Genomic DNA, 19,462 nt, shown 5'->3' with positions numbered 1-19,462 from the left:
GCAGAGACACCCAGCATATGAATACAAATAAACTTATTTCATATGCATTATATTACCTAATCACAAATATCATAAACACACACTCTGTAAATACTAAAGCATATTTTCTCATCTACTCATCAGATGGCATACCAGATGCTATTCTAAGACAAGTGATAGCTCTAGCCTCATCGGTCAGCTGAAGCACACTCATACACAGGAAAACCACAACCAGATGTGCTCTTCATTTTCTCATAATTTCAAATAAACAAGTCCAAGTGCCTGAACCAATCATTTACAAGCAGGAAGTAAACAACAGAGAAAAATAAAACATAAAGGAAAACAGAGCAACAGAGAAAAACAGAGAAAGCAAGGACACAACATAGATCAAATAATGACGAAAAATAGAAGAGAACTGGATGAGATACTTTGAATCTGTAAGAAAAACTTTGAACAATAGAGAGAAAGAAACAAAACACATTTTCTTAAATGACCAAAGCAGTACATATGAAAAGCGGAAAAATGTTAGTTTGCTTTTGGACTCCAGATTTCAAACATGTAGATGACAAAGGCTTTTCTCAACACGATAAGGAGACGGCGACTAAATAAATATGGCTCTTTGATGACTTACACGTGTTTTTGTTGTCCGAGCGAGACTAGGCAGGAAATGTTAATGAGTGGTTCGGTAGACAACAAAGAAAAATGAAATTTATGCTGAATAAGTACATGTAAGTGATCTGTTGGACTTATGGATATACTTTAAATATGATCCATCAAAAAGGAAATCAAATGTGTTCTAGAGACACACTAAAATGTATGTGGACATAAATGAGGAGGGAAATATGACAACTCTTAAGCAGCACCTTAAGGCTCCCCATGCTTTCAAAGTTAAGGCCCATTTAACTTCAGGCTAAAGTCAGGTTGGTTCCTATTTCTCCTATTTATATAGACCTTGTTTTCTTGTAATAATTGATAATGTATATATTAATAATGGGAGCTGTTTTAAGCTTAAAATCAATAGGAAAAACACAGATTTATTAATGTGTAACTATTTCAAATAATCTGAAAAAATATATAATATGAAATAATTATTCTGGTTCTGCAATATTTGGACTCAAATAAGCACATATCTAATTATTATACCCCATGTTCATATAATAATGCAATAGATTTACCTCAAAACTTTGAACTAGGAAGGTGGAGTGACATAATGATGGTGTTACAGTTTACCACTAACTTATATGGCCAATGTAAGCTAGAATAGTGAGCATAGCAAACATTGATCTCTTGTGTTTTTTGGGTGAGCATTTTTTTTTTACCTGTTAGACAGCATAGTGTTCTCATTTAGGTACTTAGGTTATGAAGTCATAATAGATTTACAGACACTTTCCCTTGTCCTGTATGGATCCCAACTTAACCCTGTTCGATCATCTCCAGACCAACCATCTAAAGACAAGTACTTTCCCATTGGACATAAGAAATTGCAACAGTACAGTAAAGGCTTGGTAAAACTCACTTAAGACTAAGAATGATAGCTAAAAGCCATCAAAGCTGTTAGCTAACATTCTATGGAAGCTCATTTCAGCTGCTCGTGTTCAGGGTCTTTCCTTTTGTTATTTTGCCAGATTGTTTTTATCTTCATTTTGGGTAAAGAGACTTGAATTAAAGTTTTGTTTTTGGTAAAGCTCTTTTATTCAAAACAATTGACAATAGACAAATCCCCCAACCCATATGGAGCAGATCACCTTATTTTGGCTGACCTAAGGGAAGTTAAAAGTCTTTCATTTGTTTCACTTAATATCACACTTAAAACTGTTTCAGCGCCTGCTGATGGTCATTAATTTAAGTTTCCAACAGAACAAGAGGTTCCACATTAGGAAAATGTGAGACCTTGAGTCTCCCAAACCATGTATTTTGCTCTCAAGAACTCAATAATGAGATAATTTTCTTATGAACCATAAAGAGGATAAAGAACAAGGAGCATTCGTGAAATTCTAACTGCAACGAGCATTACCTCAGTTTTGTGCGGAGAATAGACATGATTCCTGCTTAGGAATAAAAGGATTATATGGTCCTTGAGAACCTCCTGGGTACCCCATACTCATTTATTACCTACCATAAAATGCATCAGGCAACACAGCTGTAAGCTCTCTCAATGACATTTTGAGGTTGAGAAATATGTTAATCAATACTCGTTCCCTTTCTTAAATACTGGAAGCCGGACATTGTTAACTCTTATTGGTAGAGACTCCATTGCTCTATTGTTGTGGTGTTTCCTCCTATCACCAACTGCTGGAGAAACTTTACCATTGTCACCAATGTGAGTCTACCTGCTCCCCAGGTCTTCCTTCAAGGAAACATTAACTCCAGCCATTCATTTTCCTGCCTTTCTACCCTCCACATACCAACCTCTCCACCATTTGCCTCTTTCCATAAGAGAGCAAAGGAATCATTTATAAGAGGAATCTAGACATTAAACAGATTCGAATATGTTACATCATGTTTTACAAATAGAACATTAAAAGCAAAGACAAAAAAAAAGTAAAAAAAAAAATTAGAGAAAAGCCTAAGGAAAGCGTGAATCCTAAAAGAAAATGGCAACATGTATCTATGTGTGAAACAATGGGAGGACAAGAAGGGCTGGGTGATAACACAATGACCTTGTCAGTTGTTAGACGACAATCAAGTGCTTGTGCAGAGGGTTTATCTGTGAGATGACTGCTGCAACATTTGTCTTTTCAGCTTCTATTCAGCTGTTTCACTTCTTGTCTCTTCCTTAGTCTGCCAACAACATAGTGCAAATGAGAAAAACACTAAAAAGGCACATAAAATGAGACACTTATACCCTAAACTATTTTGTCTCTATGTCCATTTGTTTCTTTGGTTTTTCCTGTATACAGCTCTTTGTCAACAACTGATTATGGCATGATTAAAGCCACAAAAAACAGTATTTACTTTGGCATGCAAGAGCAAGAACCTGTTCCCTGGCTTAAGCTGCCTTTTGAAACCTGTCGAAATATGCAGAATTGTTGGTGTGCCAGGCCAAAAAACATTTCGCAAATGCAAGGGAAGGAGGTTATGACTGTAATTACCATGCCATCTCCCTTAACAAAAATAAACAAGTGTATTTTGTAGGAGAAAAAGAGTTTCTTTCTGGGACAAGGCCAACATGTCTGCCATGTGCTAAAATTTGACAAATACTACACTGACATAAGCCGGCTAACTCTAATGCACATATTCATGCTCCTAAAACATAAATATTTGATGCTCTGCTAAACTGTGTATCCTTCAGAGAACAAAATCTTGTGAATACAATCCAATGACATCATAAGAAAGTCCTTTTGTCTGAGTTTGTTTTTGCATTGTCTCTGGTTCTTTACAGCTTAATGTCCCTCTTTTTAACACGTATCTTACATGCTTAACAGACAGTTTCCTAGGAACTGGGTGGTTTGGGGGGAAAGGAGCAATGATTGCATGAATTCATGAATAAATGAGAGTGCAACTTGTACGGGGGTAGTGAGACCTGTAGGTCCTCTAGTGGCTATGTTTTATTAAACAGTTTTCATCTTTTCAGCTCAGTAAGAATTAGCTGTCAGGTCAGGACCTGGTGATGTGTAACACCAGATGACAAATTACACAACAAATTTAAGTATAAATCTCTTTGAATAGGAAAACAGAAAATAATCATTAACATTGTTGTACTTGTCAACAACAGCATAACTCTACCTAAGGATCACGTAATTTTCAAACCAAGTTGGATAGTTTTAAAATAAAAGTAAAAAGATCAATAATTTTTTTTTTGTCATCAGCTTAGGTTTAACAAATTTGATTGCTACCAGGTCAAATACTCAAGCACAGTGCATAGAGAGCTTGATGAAATGGTTTTCCATGGCCAAGCAGCTGCATCCAAGCCTTACATCACTAATTCTCTAAAGAGACAAATTGAGCTTCTCCATCTGGCGATGAGATGTACTACTCTGGGTTTGATGGTTGCCAGGAGAATACTGAGATTACTGGTGTGACTGTAAAGTACCAAGCGTAAAGTTTGGTGGAGTATGTGTTTTTTTTTTTTTTTAAGGAGTTGCTTGGCCCTTGGTTTAAAGGAATATCAATATATATAAAGTGACATGAGACAATTTTGTATTTCTAAATTTGTGGAAACAATTTCAAAACAGCCCATTCACCTTCAAACATGACTGTGCATCACTGCACTAGGTGAGGTTCATAAAGGCATGAATGACGCTTCGGTGTTGGTCAATTTGCCTGGCCTGTGCAGAATCCTAACCTCAACCCAATAGAATACATTTGTTAGGAATTAGAGTGGAGACTGAGAGCCAGGCCTTCTCTCCAACTGTGTCTAAGACTTAACAAATGCAAAATCTAGAAGAATGGGTATGCATAGGGTGGACAAACCTTATTCCTATGGATTAGGAATGGAATGCCACTTAAATTCATATGCGAGCCAATGCAAGCGTGCAGCAATATCTAACATTTTAGTCATTTATCTATCTTCAGAATATTGTGACTTTTAGAAAACATAAAAAGATAAGCAAAATGGACTAGCCTATAGGAGTTGAAAGTGCATACTGTATATCTTTGAGTAGGACATATCTATAAAACATTTTACTGCTTTGTCTTAACAATATAGATCAGTGTACCTTTAAATTGGAAAATATCTTAAAAAAAATACTGTTCCTTCAAAAAGGGTAGATGTGTGGATGGTAGAGGGGGTTGCTTTTCAACAACAATATAGCCTATAGTGGTAGCAAATGCAGCCATGGTCGGCTGCTTTAAGGTGAGATGAAGAGGCGGGATAGCATCTCCTATTGACATAGAAAGCCTTTGCATCGACCAGAGTTTGACTGACAGGGCCGGAAGCCTTGGCCCCATGCTATCTATCTCACACTGAGACCCAGGAAGCCAATAAAGCTTTTCTAAATTTAAAGTCAAGCATCAACACGGAAAATATGGTAACTGTTAAAGATTGCTTAGTTGCTGAAAACTATGCCCTTGTCTTTTTTCTCAGATTTATACAGATACTTAATCACAAAGAATGGGAAAAAAACAAAAACATGTAAAAACAGAACTCAAGTAATAATAAGGATGCTTTTAGTCTAAAAAACAATCACATATATGAAACCATTACATAAGGACCGTGTCTCCTGGTCACTTCAATAATTTGTCTTCATTTAGCGGATCATTAGTATTAAATGTCAATCAATGAGCACAAGTAAAAGGGGAAAAAGCAGTAGATAGTAGATATCATGAACTGTATTGATATCATGAACTCATCCATTTAATTGGGATACATCATGTGCATGCATATTTGTTAGTCAACTGAGCTTATTTTTTATATTTGCCATCTTAAAAATCTTCTTGTCTGACATTGTTTGTCTCTTTACTACAGATCCAACAACAACAACCATTATAATAATTTAGTTTCAGCTCTCCGTGAGATTGTTCCCCTCATGCCTATTTACATTTTATAATCTGAGCCTGAGACTGTAGTAGTCTATATAATTCAAGTACTGCGGAGCATCTCTGTAGCAAATTGGGAATATTTTAACTCAAATAGCACTGAATGAGAAGATTTTTTTTCTCTATAGTCAATGCTGCTTTAAGCAGCAATTATACAATTATAATTTTGCTCCCATCATTTGAAACAAATTGAAACACAAATAAAATGGAATCACAGCAATGGTTTTGAGAGGTGAATAGGAGAGGTGTTAAATGAATACAGTCTTTGAAATATGGCAATGCTGGCAAGAAGGCATGCAAAATGTGAAGTTGAATGCTAAGTACTAGAATAAACAGACAACAAAACATGCGTGACAAAGAATCACACTGCCTGCAGCAGAGGTAAAGCAGACAGAGAAGGGCAAGGACAGGAAGAGCCAAAAAGAGGTGAAGATCAAATTTCATAGTGTGTGTCTCTTTGTGTGAAAGGATGATGGCTATTTATAAAATATGTCTGCACAGCATATTATCCAGTGTGGCCTGCAGTGATTGGAACCTGCTTTTAGACTAAAATACAAACATACTTCAGCTGCAGACACTTAAGTCTTCAGGGTGATGGAATTAAACTATCTTACTATAAGCTGTAAAGACCAATAAACAAAAAAGACAGACATTAGACTGATCAATAAGAATATGTAAAAAAAAAAAATCTCATCTAATATGATGGATCATGAGATATCTTGATGAGATAGATAGGCAAAATTCTTAGTTCCAGAAATGCAAATCTGGCAAAACATACCCCTGAAGACTTGCAAGCATATTCAGAGCCAAAGTTTCCCCTACAAATTATTGATTAGTTGAATTGAACTTAAATGCTTAATATATTTTAATACATTAATATAGAGTCCCTTATTTGGTTTGTGACTCAAAAAATGCAATAGAATACTTAAAGTTATTGTTTGTATTATCAAAAAATGTGAAAATCTTATATGTATAAGATTATATGTAATCTTATATGTAGACAGCAGTCTTTTGTACTTTATTTCTCCAGTGGAATTAGCGGAAACAAAACAACAACAAAAAAGGAAGAAAAAAACCCACACACTGATTGGAAAAAGACTATTTAAATTATTTTTTAGATTTTTTTCAGCTCTTTCATCCCTACTATCTACAGATTGTATCAACTCAACTTTTTTATTTTTGTTCTGCTACATGAACATGCCATCTGATCCAGCAATTACTAACTGAAAAAAGAAAGTAGTTTAAAACAGTAACAATTTACTTCTTGTGTGTTTTTTCCCTTGGAATAATTTTGAAGTTTGCTTTAATACTTTCACTTCATCTATATCTGAAATTCCAACTGCATTACTTCAAAAGTGACAATCCTCTCTCCCCTTACAGAAAGAGTCCTAGGTGATCCATCTAGGGATGTTTGAGTATGCATGTGTGTATATTATATTCTGAGCTTTATCCCACAGAGGAAGCAATGGGGTCAAATGTCAAATTGAAGATGAGGGGCTTTTTTTTTTCTTTTTTTTTTCTCTGTATTACATGTGAATGTGTGAACAGCCTGTGTGGAATTATGGAAATAGTTGTTGTTTACTGAATGTAAACTGTGCTTCTTATCTTTGGAAATGTCCTAGTCTATGAGGTCTATCCTGGTCTCAAGTGACAAAGACGTCAAAGAGAGAGATAATGATTAAACAAGTGCAGAAACACAGCTCAGTATAATAGATTTAATGTGGAAAGAAACAATATAAAATATTTATAAATAGCAAATAACACGATAAACAGTAAAACAGAGAGGATTTAGGCAGAAGTGTCTTGATGGAAGATTTGCTAGCAGGAGGTGATTCCCACATATAGTATAACACTCATTCAATTGAATGTGATCTTAATCTGAAACCTCATAATTTTTTCCAACTAAACATGTGTAGGAAAATGTATTACCACACCACAGGACTATAAATTATTAGGTTTAAAAAGATTTAATAAATCATATCACAAAAAGTATAAATAAAACTGAACTGAGAAGTGCACCCAGGGGACTTAGTATTTGCAAGCATCTGCTTGTGTGTGCATTATAAAGTCATGTTTCTAAGCCAAAAGTCTTTGCTTGGGTCCACTCTATAAAGTCTTAAAGCTATATCAGCTATTTCTGACATTTTGAATTTAAAAAGCTTCCTGGATGGGAAGCGAAACGTCTTCAAACTTAGAAACAAAGTCCAGTGGATTGTTTTTTTTTTTTTTTTTACTTTTTTTTAACATTATGAAGAAAGAAAGAAAGATTTACTAGAATTTGTAGAAACGTCTTTTTTTTTGCTTTTTTGATCGAAAGTTAATGAAAAGCAATAAAGAAAAACCAAATGGTGAATAAATCTGAAAATATACAGCTTAAATTATTTGAGGTCATGCAATATTTGTGTGGGTGTATTCAACACACTGTTTGCTTGCACATATTCCTTGGAGAATTGAAATTAGTTTATGTGTTGTGTGTTTGGGCTTTAAACTTTATCTGTGTGGGTGCGTATTCCAACTGAATAACTTTTCTTTCCCTCAAGGTTAAAACATGATTGGACAGGAAATGTCAGATTGAGTAACAAAAGTAAAATCTCCGAAACTAACAACAAACTTTAAAAAAATGTCTGAGAGTAAAAAAAAAAAGAAAAAAAATCCTTGTACTAGAAAAATACCTACAGTGAATAACTAAGTGAATGAAAAGGAAGAATATGTACTACACCTTAATGGAGGAGCTATGTTCATTGATATTAATAATGGAATTGCATCATTCTCTGCTTGAATATGCAAATAGTTGACAAAATACATTTCAGTTTCATTGTTAAACTGTTTGGAATCTTAAATGATAAAGTTCTAGAGTGTTAGTTTCTTTTAAGTAAGAAGTACATTTTCCAAAAGTATGTTAATTCTGTAAAAAGTGAGTTGAAACAATGATGGAAAAAAATCTGTTTTAAAAACATAGTAGTTTCTGCCTGGGATATATAAAGAAAGTAATATTCAAGCAATGGAACTGCAGTCTAAAATTAAACTATTTTCAAACTAATTTCAGTTCCTTAATATATTTAAAGCAAATCAATGCCACCGCTTCAATGTATAGTCATACATTCACATGAAGGTGCTAGGGTATTATATTGTTGGTATGATCACAGAAAACTATTACAAATTTTCTCACACAAATACACATGCAATCCTCTTATACGGGCACTGTCATGTGAAAAACAAGGTTAATTGCAAACACTGTACCTGTAACAAGCTCTCTGATTTCCACATCCCCAGTCTTCCTAAGCAGACGGACTAAAGCAGGAATCCCTCCACAGTTCTTGAGGGTTACTTTATTCTCGTCATTGGCTTTGCCGTACACCAGATTCCTCAATGCTCCACAGGCGCTCCGGTGTACTTCACTCATCCTGTGATCCAGCAGATCAACCAACAGTTGGATTCCCCCCTGTCTACGGATCTGAGATTTAAAGACATAGATTCAGTTAAAATCAATGAAGATTTTTGTCAAAAACATTTAAAATAACTAGCAAAAATGAGCAAGAGTCAGAGAATAGGGTAAAAAACATTTTATTGTCCAAAAAGCATCTATCATTAGGGTTATTTAAGCAAGTGGTATCTAAACAAGATCATATAAATAAATCCTACAATGAGGAAAGGGCATGGACCACTGTTGCCTTGCAGCAGAAAGGTTTTGGGTTTGATTCCTGCATGTTCTCTATATACATAGTTTCTCTTCAGGTGCTCCAGCTTCCTCCCACATTCCAAAATCAAAACTGTTAGCTTATCTGGCATAATTACATCGTCCTTAGGTGTGAATGATTGTGTGCATGTTTATATGTCTCATCGCAATAAAGCATATATTGTTAAAAATTACAGCTGACTGAGGAAAATACTTTTTACATTGGATTTTAACCCTGGTTTGTGGGGTGTGGATCTGCTTAGCTCTGTACTTTGTCTCCATTGTTTTTAATTTACGATGGAAATGCTCTGATCCGCTCCGCTGCAAAGCCAAGAGGTGCTCCAATATTCTCCCATGCCTGTTGTGCAGAGTAATTTCGGTAGATTTGAATCCCAACTGGCTCCAGCATCCAGAAAAAAACAGATTTTTGCTGGATGCCCAAACATATTCTGCTGCCCTGTGCTTCCATGCAGGGGCAGTGTAAATGTTTATTTGATTATTATGGGTGTATATGTTTAATGCAGAGTTCATAATATAACAAAGTTGCTGGGGGAAAAAATGGGGGGGAAATCTTCTGCCAGATGACTTAAACTGAAATATTGATCACTGTTTTATGAAAAAGGGTCTTATGGACCTTAGTAGTTTTCTTGTGCATGGGTTGAACTTGTAATATCTTAAGTTAAAATGTTTAGCAAGCTATTCATTTTATTGGCTTCATTTAGTAAGAGAAAACATTCCTTGTAAAAATACCTGATGATCTGTAGTTAATCTCTGTTTACTGGCATTAAAGCCTCCCAGAGTTGCTGACTGTCTTGATTTTTTTTATTTTAATCAGCATTGACTTAAAAACAGAGTATATTATGAAGAATTAGACCAGGATTTTAAAAATAAATAACCTGCTCCACCTCATGATCATGTTGGATTCCAAATATGCTGGTTTTCTATGAAATTATTACTTCTAAGAAGGAATACAGGCATTTTTGAACATATAGAGCTATTTGTGTGGGTTGTAGTTTGTATGGATATAGAATAATCCATAACAGGAGAAAATATATAATGTGCCTATCAAGAGTTACATTTACATTATCTTATGTTCAACTCAGTTAAAAAAAATACTAATCAAATCATTAACAGCATATCAAAATAATGAATATCATATGTTCATATGGAAATCCCCTCTCTTTCTCCCTGTCTTCAACACTAAACCATTAAGTAGATTAATCTTATTAACAGGATAAGGGCAATGGAATAGATATGCATATCCATTCAGGTAAACAGTGAAACTCCAGAGAGCTGTCTAAAGAACAGTGAGTGTGTGTTTGTTTTATATATTTATATGTATGATTATCCCCCAGTATCTGCCACTCCCTCCAATCAGATTAACGACCCAACGTGGGCTAATTATGAATAATATGACATGGCTAACGGCTGTGCTTGACAAAACGCACACTTGCTTACACTGATGAGAGAAGGAAAAGGAGCTTTCAGTTTATAAAAAAAAAATATTTTCCTTATCTTTCTCTCTTGTCTTTTCACTGTTTTCCACTTTGGACGTGTTGTTTCTTTTGAATTATTTGAATATAGATATATATATTTCTTCGGTTGTCCAGTGTAGCTTTGTGGACTGGTGCCAGCAGAACCACCTGATTAGCTATTAGTGGACTTTTGCAGAAGCAGATCCACCCCACTAACACAGCGGTGAACATCCAGGGAACGGACATTGAGATTTTGTAAGTACATAGGTGTTCACCTGAAAAATAAACTGGACTAGACTCACAACACTGAGGCTCTCTACAAGAAGGATCAGAGCAGACTCTTCATTACTCAGGAGACTGAGGTCTTCTGGAATGCATTGTGCACTCCCAAAGACCTTTTATGGCTCTCTTGTGGCATCAGCCATCTTCTATGGAGCTGTCTGTTAGAGCAGTGGCTTAGCTGAGAGTAGCTGTAGCTGGATAATCTGATCAGGAAGGCCAGTTCCCTCTGGACTCAGTGCAGGAGGTGGGAAACAAAAGGAACCTAACTAAAATAACATCTCCGATAGATGTCTCCCAACCCATGCATGAAGCTGTTTCAGAACTGGAGAGCTCCTTCAATGAAAGACTGCTGCACCCTTAATGCCCCAGGGAAGGTTATCACAGATCCTTTCTCCCAGCAGCTGTAAGACTTTATAAAGACCACTGTTCCCTATAACCTCAATAAGTTGTTACATTCATGTTGATTTTTGCAGCTCCCCTCTTAGTCAGTTAAATAACATGCTGCTGTCATATTTTAGCACATCTCCAGTGTTGCTGCTATTTTTCATATATCCATTACTGTAAAAATGTCCACAGCTGTTTAGTGATAATTCATTCTCCAGATACAGAGTATTTACATTGTAAAAACACTGTACAGTACTGCACTTTTTTGTTTAGTTTCTTATTTGTTATTTCTTTATACACTTTTCTAAGTTCAACATTGTGTGACCACTTCTGCTATAACCTTTTACTGCTGTAACACCACAATTTCTCCATTGTGGGACAATAAAGGCATTTTATATTCTATTCTTCTTACAGGTGTAAAAAAACAGCAAATGAAATAAAAATAAATAAATAAATAAAACACACATACATATTTCAAAGAGGTTTATTGGTATCGCCTGTTTGTAACAAAGTGCAACTATGACTTTCTCCTTAAATCTTTGGTGTGGTATTGTGCATTCAAGTTAGAAACAGATCATTTAAGAATTTGGTAAAGATCAGGTGTCTTATTAATAGGGCTTGTGTACATATAAAACAAGACCCGAGTCGTGGGTTCGCTGACTTTCAAACAAAATTTGTGACATATATACAAAAAAAAAAGAAAAAAAATTGGGGTGAAAATGTGGGATCACCTTACATAGGGGGAAGTATTAACCCTGCCTTGTTTTTCTTTATCTTGTTCATTTAACCAGTTGATTAGCCACTGGTTAAGTGACAATAGTCTGCATTGTTGAGATAGAAGTACAACTGGTTAGAACTGATCTCTGTACAGGCTTTTTACTTTCTGGAGCTGGATTATCCACCTCTGGTCCCGCATGGAAAATCTGATCCATCCGTAAGGGGTATGTAAAATTTGGAAACAGGAAATCGGCCACACAGATGCTGATGATGGAAAGTGAAGACAGATTGCATCAAAAGTCTTCTGATGCCCCTTTCCCACTGGCCGAAAAACCCGTTTTAACCCGGGAACACCTTTAGCTTTTAGTGGCAGTGGGAACAGCGACATATAAAAACATATTCTGCAATGTGTGTTTAACAATCTATTAACTCTCTGCCTAAGGTCAGTTTTAAGATTAAAAAGATTCTATGAAATAATCTATAAATCTGAGACATCACAGACAGCATTAAGTGCAGTTCTGCCAGGATGACCTTGTTAATGAGATTGGTCGGACTCTGATTGTGTCATTCATAATTTCCTTTTATTTGTCACTTGTTTGCTGTGGCTAACAACCTATTAATCCAACTCTTAACCTCATTGACCAAAATATCAATTTCCGTCTGTGGTTAACTGCCCTTTTTTACTCTATGTTGCAGTTGCTATTGGTAACCATTAATAACACTGATCAGCTGGCTACTTTAAACACAGGCAGTATATAGTTAAATGTGGGTGTGGAGAGGTCCAAACATGAGGTTCGACTTTGTGTGAGAGCTATGATGTATAAAGGGAGATTACTCGGTTATGTTTTAAGCATTTTTTAAAGCATGGTTTAAAAAAGATTTTTGACAAATGTGCACTTCTAGCATGGACCCTTCTAATATTAAAAAAATGAGATATCAGTTCATTTACACTCTAAATCCACTCCAAAGACAGAGCTGTATGCTTTGCATTCATTGTCCATCAATGAATGCAAAGACCTTAACCAAGCGGCACATTTCATACTATATTTTGACTTACATCAATAGCTAATACTTGCACATGATCTGGATCATTAGCTGCCCATAGCCATTCAAGATATCCTGCACACTGGCAGAGATGCACACAAGCTCTACTAAAAACATGAATATTTACCTCTTTAACAGAGGTAAATATTCAGAGAGCAGTCTATGGGATAAAAAAAAATCAGAAATGACAAGCATGTTATAAGGTTGCATCACACACTGAGTGGGTGACAATTTTCTTTTTTGTTGATAGGACATTCTCCCTAATGCCAGATCCCTTGGCGGATAGCAAATGCAACATTTTTTTATTTTNTGGACTCAGTGCAGGAGGTGGGAAACAAAAGGAACCTAACTAAAATAACATCTCCGATAGATGTCTCCCAACCCATGCATGAAGCTGTTTCAGAACTGGAGAGCTCCTTCAATGAAAGACTGCTGCACCCTTCATGCCCCAGGGAACGTTATCACAGATCCTTTCTCCCAGCAGCTGTAAGACTTTATAAAGACCACTGTTCCCTACAACCTCAATAAGTTGTTACATTCATGTTGATTTTTGCAGCTCCCGTCTTAGTCAGTTAAATAGCATGCTGCTGTCATATTTTTGCACATCTCCAGTGTTGCTGCTATTTTTCATATATCCATTACTGTAAAAATGTCCACAGCTGTTTATTGATAATTCATTCTCCAGATACAGAGTATTTACATTGTAAAAACACCGTACAATACTGTACTTTTTTGTTTAGTTTCTTATTTGTTATTCCTTTATACACTTTTCTAAGGTCAACATTGTGTGACCACTTCTGCTATAACCTTTTACTGCTGTAACACCACAATTTCCCCATTGTGGGACAATAAAGGGATTTTATATTTTATTCTATTTGTCTAACAGGTGAAAAAAAAAACAGCAAATGCAATAAAAAATAAATAAATAAATAAAACACACACACAAATAAAAACAAAGCTCTTTGAAATTGCAGATTTTTGTTTATCTTATATATATTTCAAAGAGGTTTATTGGTATTGCCAAAGTCCATCAATGAATGCAAAGACCTCAACCAAGCGGCACATTTCATACCATATTTTGACTTACATCAATAGCTAATACTTGCACATGATCTGGATCAATACCAAATATAAATGAATTATTCCTTGGCATGAGGCACACCTGTGGTTAAAATTCCCATTAAATCTGTTGTTGCTATCCTTGCTAACAAGCCAATAATGTTCCCTTTTCTTGTGTTTTTGTTTTCATTAAAATCAAAATAAAATCTTTTTGAGTCTCATGCTTAGGCTGTCAAAAGTCGCTGCAGCCACCCTCTTGTTTAGTTGGGAACTGTTTATTCTATCAAATATCCATATCTCACAATGTTAAAGGATGTTTAAAAAAATTCCTGTATCAAATTTGAATGGATTCTTCATTGGCATGAGGGACACCTCTGATAAATTTTTTTATTAAAAGCTGTCCATAGCCATTCAAGATATCCTGCACACTGGCAGAGATGCACACAAGCTCTACTAAAAACATAACCTCTTTAACAGAGGTAAATATTCAGAGAGCAGTCTATGGGATAAAAAAAATCAGAAATGACAAGCATGTTATAAGGTTGCATCACACACTGAGTGGGTGACAATTTTCTTTTTTGTTGATAGGACATTCTCCCTAATGCCAGATCCCTTGGCGGATAGCAAATGCAACATTTTTTTATTTTAACAGAAGTGGTGAGGCTATACATATGGATTCACCCAAGTTTAGCAAGAGGGGCTTTTATTTAACACTGATTATGGAAGAATGTTAAAGAAATAATAATCTCCCACTAACCAATTAACCAATTTCTTCTTTTTTATGCTCTTGCCAAGTATAATTTTCAGTCTTTACCGGAGTCTGTGAGAGGACCACTTGGTGAACAAATCATAACAAAGCACACAACAGGTAATGTAAGCAAGTTTTTCTTTTTTTTTTTATAGATGCCTAGCTCATAAGGGCTGCAGAACAGAAAAGAAACAGAACATTTCCCACTAATGTAGTCTATGACAGAGAAGTCTGGGTGATGTATTCCAGATGAGGGACTCATTATCATGGAATCACATCAAGGACCCATGGTGTCTGCCGTTTACATAAATTATAAATTGACATGTTTTCATTCCTTATAGTAAATCCTCATGAATACATCTTGGACAAGGATATGTGGAGCAGTATTTTGTTCTAAATATATGCTTATAGGAGACATTATCCTTTGCATAGGGATAAATCTTCAGGAGTTTGACAGGCTTATGTTTTCCTGAGCAAGAAGCAGCGGTCTGATTGCCTGTTGTATGACATTTGTTTTCATAAGACATTTTCTGGGGTCTATGGTCGACCAGATAGGCTTCCTACTTCAGAGTGTTGCTCCTGAAAGATAAGAAATAAACAGATGTAGATGTCTGAAATACTCATGAAAAAGTCTGTGTTTATGGTTAGGGAGGAGCTCTTCTAGATTTGACTCCTGAATTTGCTGGATTGCAACTTTAATTGGAGAGCAGTGCTGTGCCACATAGCCACTAGAAGATGAATATGAACACAGACTGTTTAAGAACGTAGGGATGGTAAAAGCCTTTTTGTCTGACCCCCCCCCCCGGATCCTCATTTTAAAAGATTTCCTAAAATAGTAGTTATAGGTTAGTTTGGTTTCACTAGTAAATAAAACTCTCTTTATTGAAAGACATAAATGTTCCAAATGGGATTTATTATGAATTTATTTCATGTGAGCAGAGTGTGTGTTTGGCTCACAAAATTTATCTTATCTGTTGTCAAAACACACAGACATATGTTTAAACTTGTGTAATCCGGATAAAATATATATACAGACCAAAAGTTAGTTGATTAAATATGAAACAACATAAATGCATTTAAGTGTAGGATTGGAATTTTCTTTTAATCTCAATATATATAATCTACAATGTACTCATACTTTATGTATAGTTGTATTTGCTTACTCAGTACACACAAAGTCACAAAAATGACCAAAATGAGAAAATTAGACAACCTGATCAGAATAAATTAACAGTGATGCCCTGAATCTATGAGGGGACAAAACAGCAAGTGCCATTAGCCCAGTGGGAGGCACAATGAGGGCAATCTGGCATCACACATAAAGCCTTACCCCTATGGTGCAACACATAATGCCTTTTGCCCATGGTAGAAACACATGTTACCTTCACCAGATGCGCTTTCTTCCTATGCTGACTCTTTGCTGATTTTTAAATCCTCCCATACAGTTTCTCGACTGGAGACATTTTTATCAACCACAGGGGTTCAAAGAGTATTAACAGCATGTGTTTGGTCCAGTCCACAGGGGAGAAGTGCTAATCACCCAAACAGGGTGCTGTTATCGCCAGGTGACTTGTTGGTACATGGATAAATTAACTACTGCAAGGAATCAAAAGACACTAAAGAGGAAACCTTTATTTCTACACCTTTAGTTTTAGTTAGTCTCTAAAATATTTCAGTAGGTTGCAAAAAATATATATATATATATTTTTTTCAAAAATACATCCCTCATCTGACCTATTTTTTTTATTATTTTCCAATGGCTTTCGACTAGATATGGAACATGAATATAAAAAAACCTGTCCCACTAGTGTTAAAGCATGGATAGACAATAACAATTTTAAGTACTGGTACGTTGACAGTCGGACACACAGTGCATTATTGTGTGTCTGCTACAATTATGCTACTGTCTGTCCTACTTGGACATGAGAAAGCACAGTTCTTAAACTCATGTTCCTTTACTCTGGTTCTTGGGGACTGTGGCTCAGTGGGTAGTTCTGCAAACCTCTTTGCCCTTCTGATTTACACAGGTCTCCTCCACAGTGAAGCCCAGAGGTGCTCAGAGAAGTATGCACAGGAGTGATATCAAATCAATGAATTCTATGGAAGTTAAAACAATAAAAATTATTAAGCAGAGCAAGACACTTGTAATGTAAATTTGGAGTAGTTATCTTGCAATCGGAGGGTTGTGAATTTAAATCCAGCTTCCACTATCGCATGTTGATATGCCCTTGGGCGAGGCCCTTAGTCTGGCCAACCAGACCAACTGCTTGAATGCGGCCACATCAAACTCTAGTCTGAACAGTTCATGGCCCCAAATTGACCTGCATATGCAGAAAGACAGTGTAGACATACAGCAGAAAAGAGCCATGTGGCACAGCATGTTTTTCAAATGCAAGCAGTTAGTTGGCTTGTTAGATCAGACATGACTGGTGCTGTGTTGTGATGTACGTAAATTGTGGTCAAGGGTATCACGTAAATTAGCAATTTGAGGGGCTACTGTTTCCACTGTATGCCAATTTGAACTGAGCCTTTTGAAGGACGTTTGGGATCTTTTGATGCCGGTTGATGCAGGCCCATGAGGCATTCCATTTGACCATAAAAAAAAAAAAAATGTTCAACAGTTTAAACAAATTTTTCAGCCAGTAGTAAAGCTTTTGAATTTGTTTGATTGGATAAGTATTTTGCTAAAAAGCTAAAGATATCTGTGAATCTACTGCATGGAGAGGTTCTCTGTTTTTGATTTTGAATGAACAACACCTTAAAAGTGGGGAACTCTTCAAGACCTGAAGTATTCAATCCATGTAGATAAACCTTTTTCAGGTGATCGTAATATTGTCTTGGTGTGTCATGTTCCTGGAGAAATGTACAAATATCAAGAGTAGCTGAAACCTGATCTCTGTAAACAGAATAATCTCTTAAAATCTGACAAAAAGCTAAATATTTTCCTTTGATTTTTGGAGGAAACAATTTAATGAAAACTTGGTCACTTCTAGCTATTGTTTTGGAAATCAGCTTCAATTTCTTACTAGAAGGGATAGACCAGTCCATTAGACAATGTTCTACTTCCTAGAGATAATCATTGATGTTTGAGTCTTGACTATCTGAATGAAACACTTGTGTTCCTGGTCAAGGATTCAATTCGTTGGATGTGGAGTCCCCACTGGCCTGGTTGACATGGTTCATCCAGAATTTGGTCATGTTTAGATAACCAAGCCTCTCTGTAATCTCAAATTTTCCTATAAACTGAGAGAAATGTTGCAGAGCAGTACGTTTTTTCAAAAAATCAGTTCTGAGAGGTCCATCTCTCAGATTCTGGACCTTGGCTTGTGTGGCCTTTCATTTATGACCTCTCTCAGATGTGAACCTCTTCTGTAGAGAGGATCATGACAAAAGATATTGAAGATTCCTCTCCTGTTATTTAGAATATCACCCGATTTGACCCTTCTGGGAGAAAGGGTCAGGGCAAAAGAGATTGACAATCTCTGAGGTTATGTGTTTTTCCCCAAGCACAGTGGGGGGCAGGATCATATGTCCATGTTTGAGTGTCTTTTGGGAGAAAACGCAAAACAAAAAAAACAATTTAGTTATCCAGCCTCAACATTGGTCCTCTATGTCCAGAATTAAAATCATGGCTAGGTACAAATAAAAAAAAAGAGAATTCAAGATGCCAGTAACAAATATCAATGGAAATATACTTTTTTACAAGCTAAAATTTACAAGCTAAAATGGGCACAAAACAAATTACTCGTTCCAAAATGAGCTGTTTAGATCTGTAGGAACTGCAGATCAATTATGACATTGTGCTTTTACATGCACTACAGATGACACTGGTTTTATTAGTTTTTATGGTGAATTTTTAAATAAATATATTTTTTAAGAAAAATAAAACAAAATTAATTTACCATGCTATTATAAACTACTCGTAAGTTTTTGAATGTACAGCTGATACTGTGTCATTGAGAAAAACAGCAAATATTGAAAGTATGTCAGGGCTTTTTTAGCCTTTAAAGAGACTACAACTAAATTACAAAATTCTCACCTCATTAGTGAGAATGATCAAACGATGGGAATAAGCCTTTAATTACACTCTGATTTCAGTGTTAATCTTTTAAATTTAGCTGGAAACACAGGCACCAAGAACACCTTTGGTACTGTACATGCTAAGCAGCAATAGAAATTTTACTTTCCCGGCTATACTTCCCTGTGTGTACAAAATGACAATAAAGTTTGTCTAAGTCTAAGTCTATACTTTTACAGTCCTACTTGGCTTTACCAGTTAAAATCCAAATGATTCGGAAAATGCTTTGGAGAAACTAGCAACATAAGATAAGATAAAAACAAGTTCTCTGCCATCAACTGAACCAACTAGGCCTAAAGAGGGACAAAGACTGTAGAGAACACATTAGGGTTGGGGGCTTTTCTTCAATATGGGGATACATGAGAATTTCAATGAGTTAATGATCAATTAGACAGGCTTGTGTGTTATAATACTTTGCAGGAAAACTTTCTACCTCTGTTAGAGAACTGTCAGAGCTGTGTTTTCAAGCTTATAAATCATTTAGGATATGCTACAGCAACGAAGAGCCTAAATAAAAATTTCAAGTCATACAGTTGTCTGGC

The 19,462-nt window shown here is 35.8% G+C and overlaps 1 protein-coding gene across 3 annotated transcripts in view; it reads right to left on the bottom strand.

Moving 5' to 3' along the window:
- LOC107094192 (catenin delta-2-like) overlaps positions 1–19,462 on the bottom strand; it is a 303,403-nt gene that overhangs the window by 70,508 nt on the left and 213,433 nt on the right. For all 3 annotated transcript variants that reach the window (XM_015389646.1, XM_015389668.1, XM_015389657.1), the window contains exon 14: positions 8,698–8,911. In XM_015389646.1, the coding sequence (XP_015245132.1) occupies positions 8,698–8,911 (214 nt within the window). The remainder of the gene's footprint in view (positions 1–8,697; positions 8,912–19,462) is intronic.

This window comes from Cyprinodon variegatus, unplaced genomic scaffold (genome assembly GCF_000732505.1).
Source record: "Cyprinodon variegatus isolate N-32 unplaced genomic scaffold, C_variegatus-1.0 Scaffold20, whole genome shotgun sequence".
NCBI classification, from domain to species: Eukaryota; Metazoa; Chordata; class Actinopteri; order Cyprinodontiformes; family Cyprinodontidae; genus Cyprinodon; species Cyprinodon variegatus.
The sequence above is the reverse complement of the archived record's forward strand: the minus strand, read 5'-3'. Positions and strand labels throughout refer to the sequence as shown.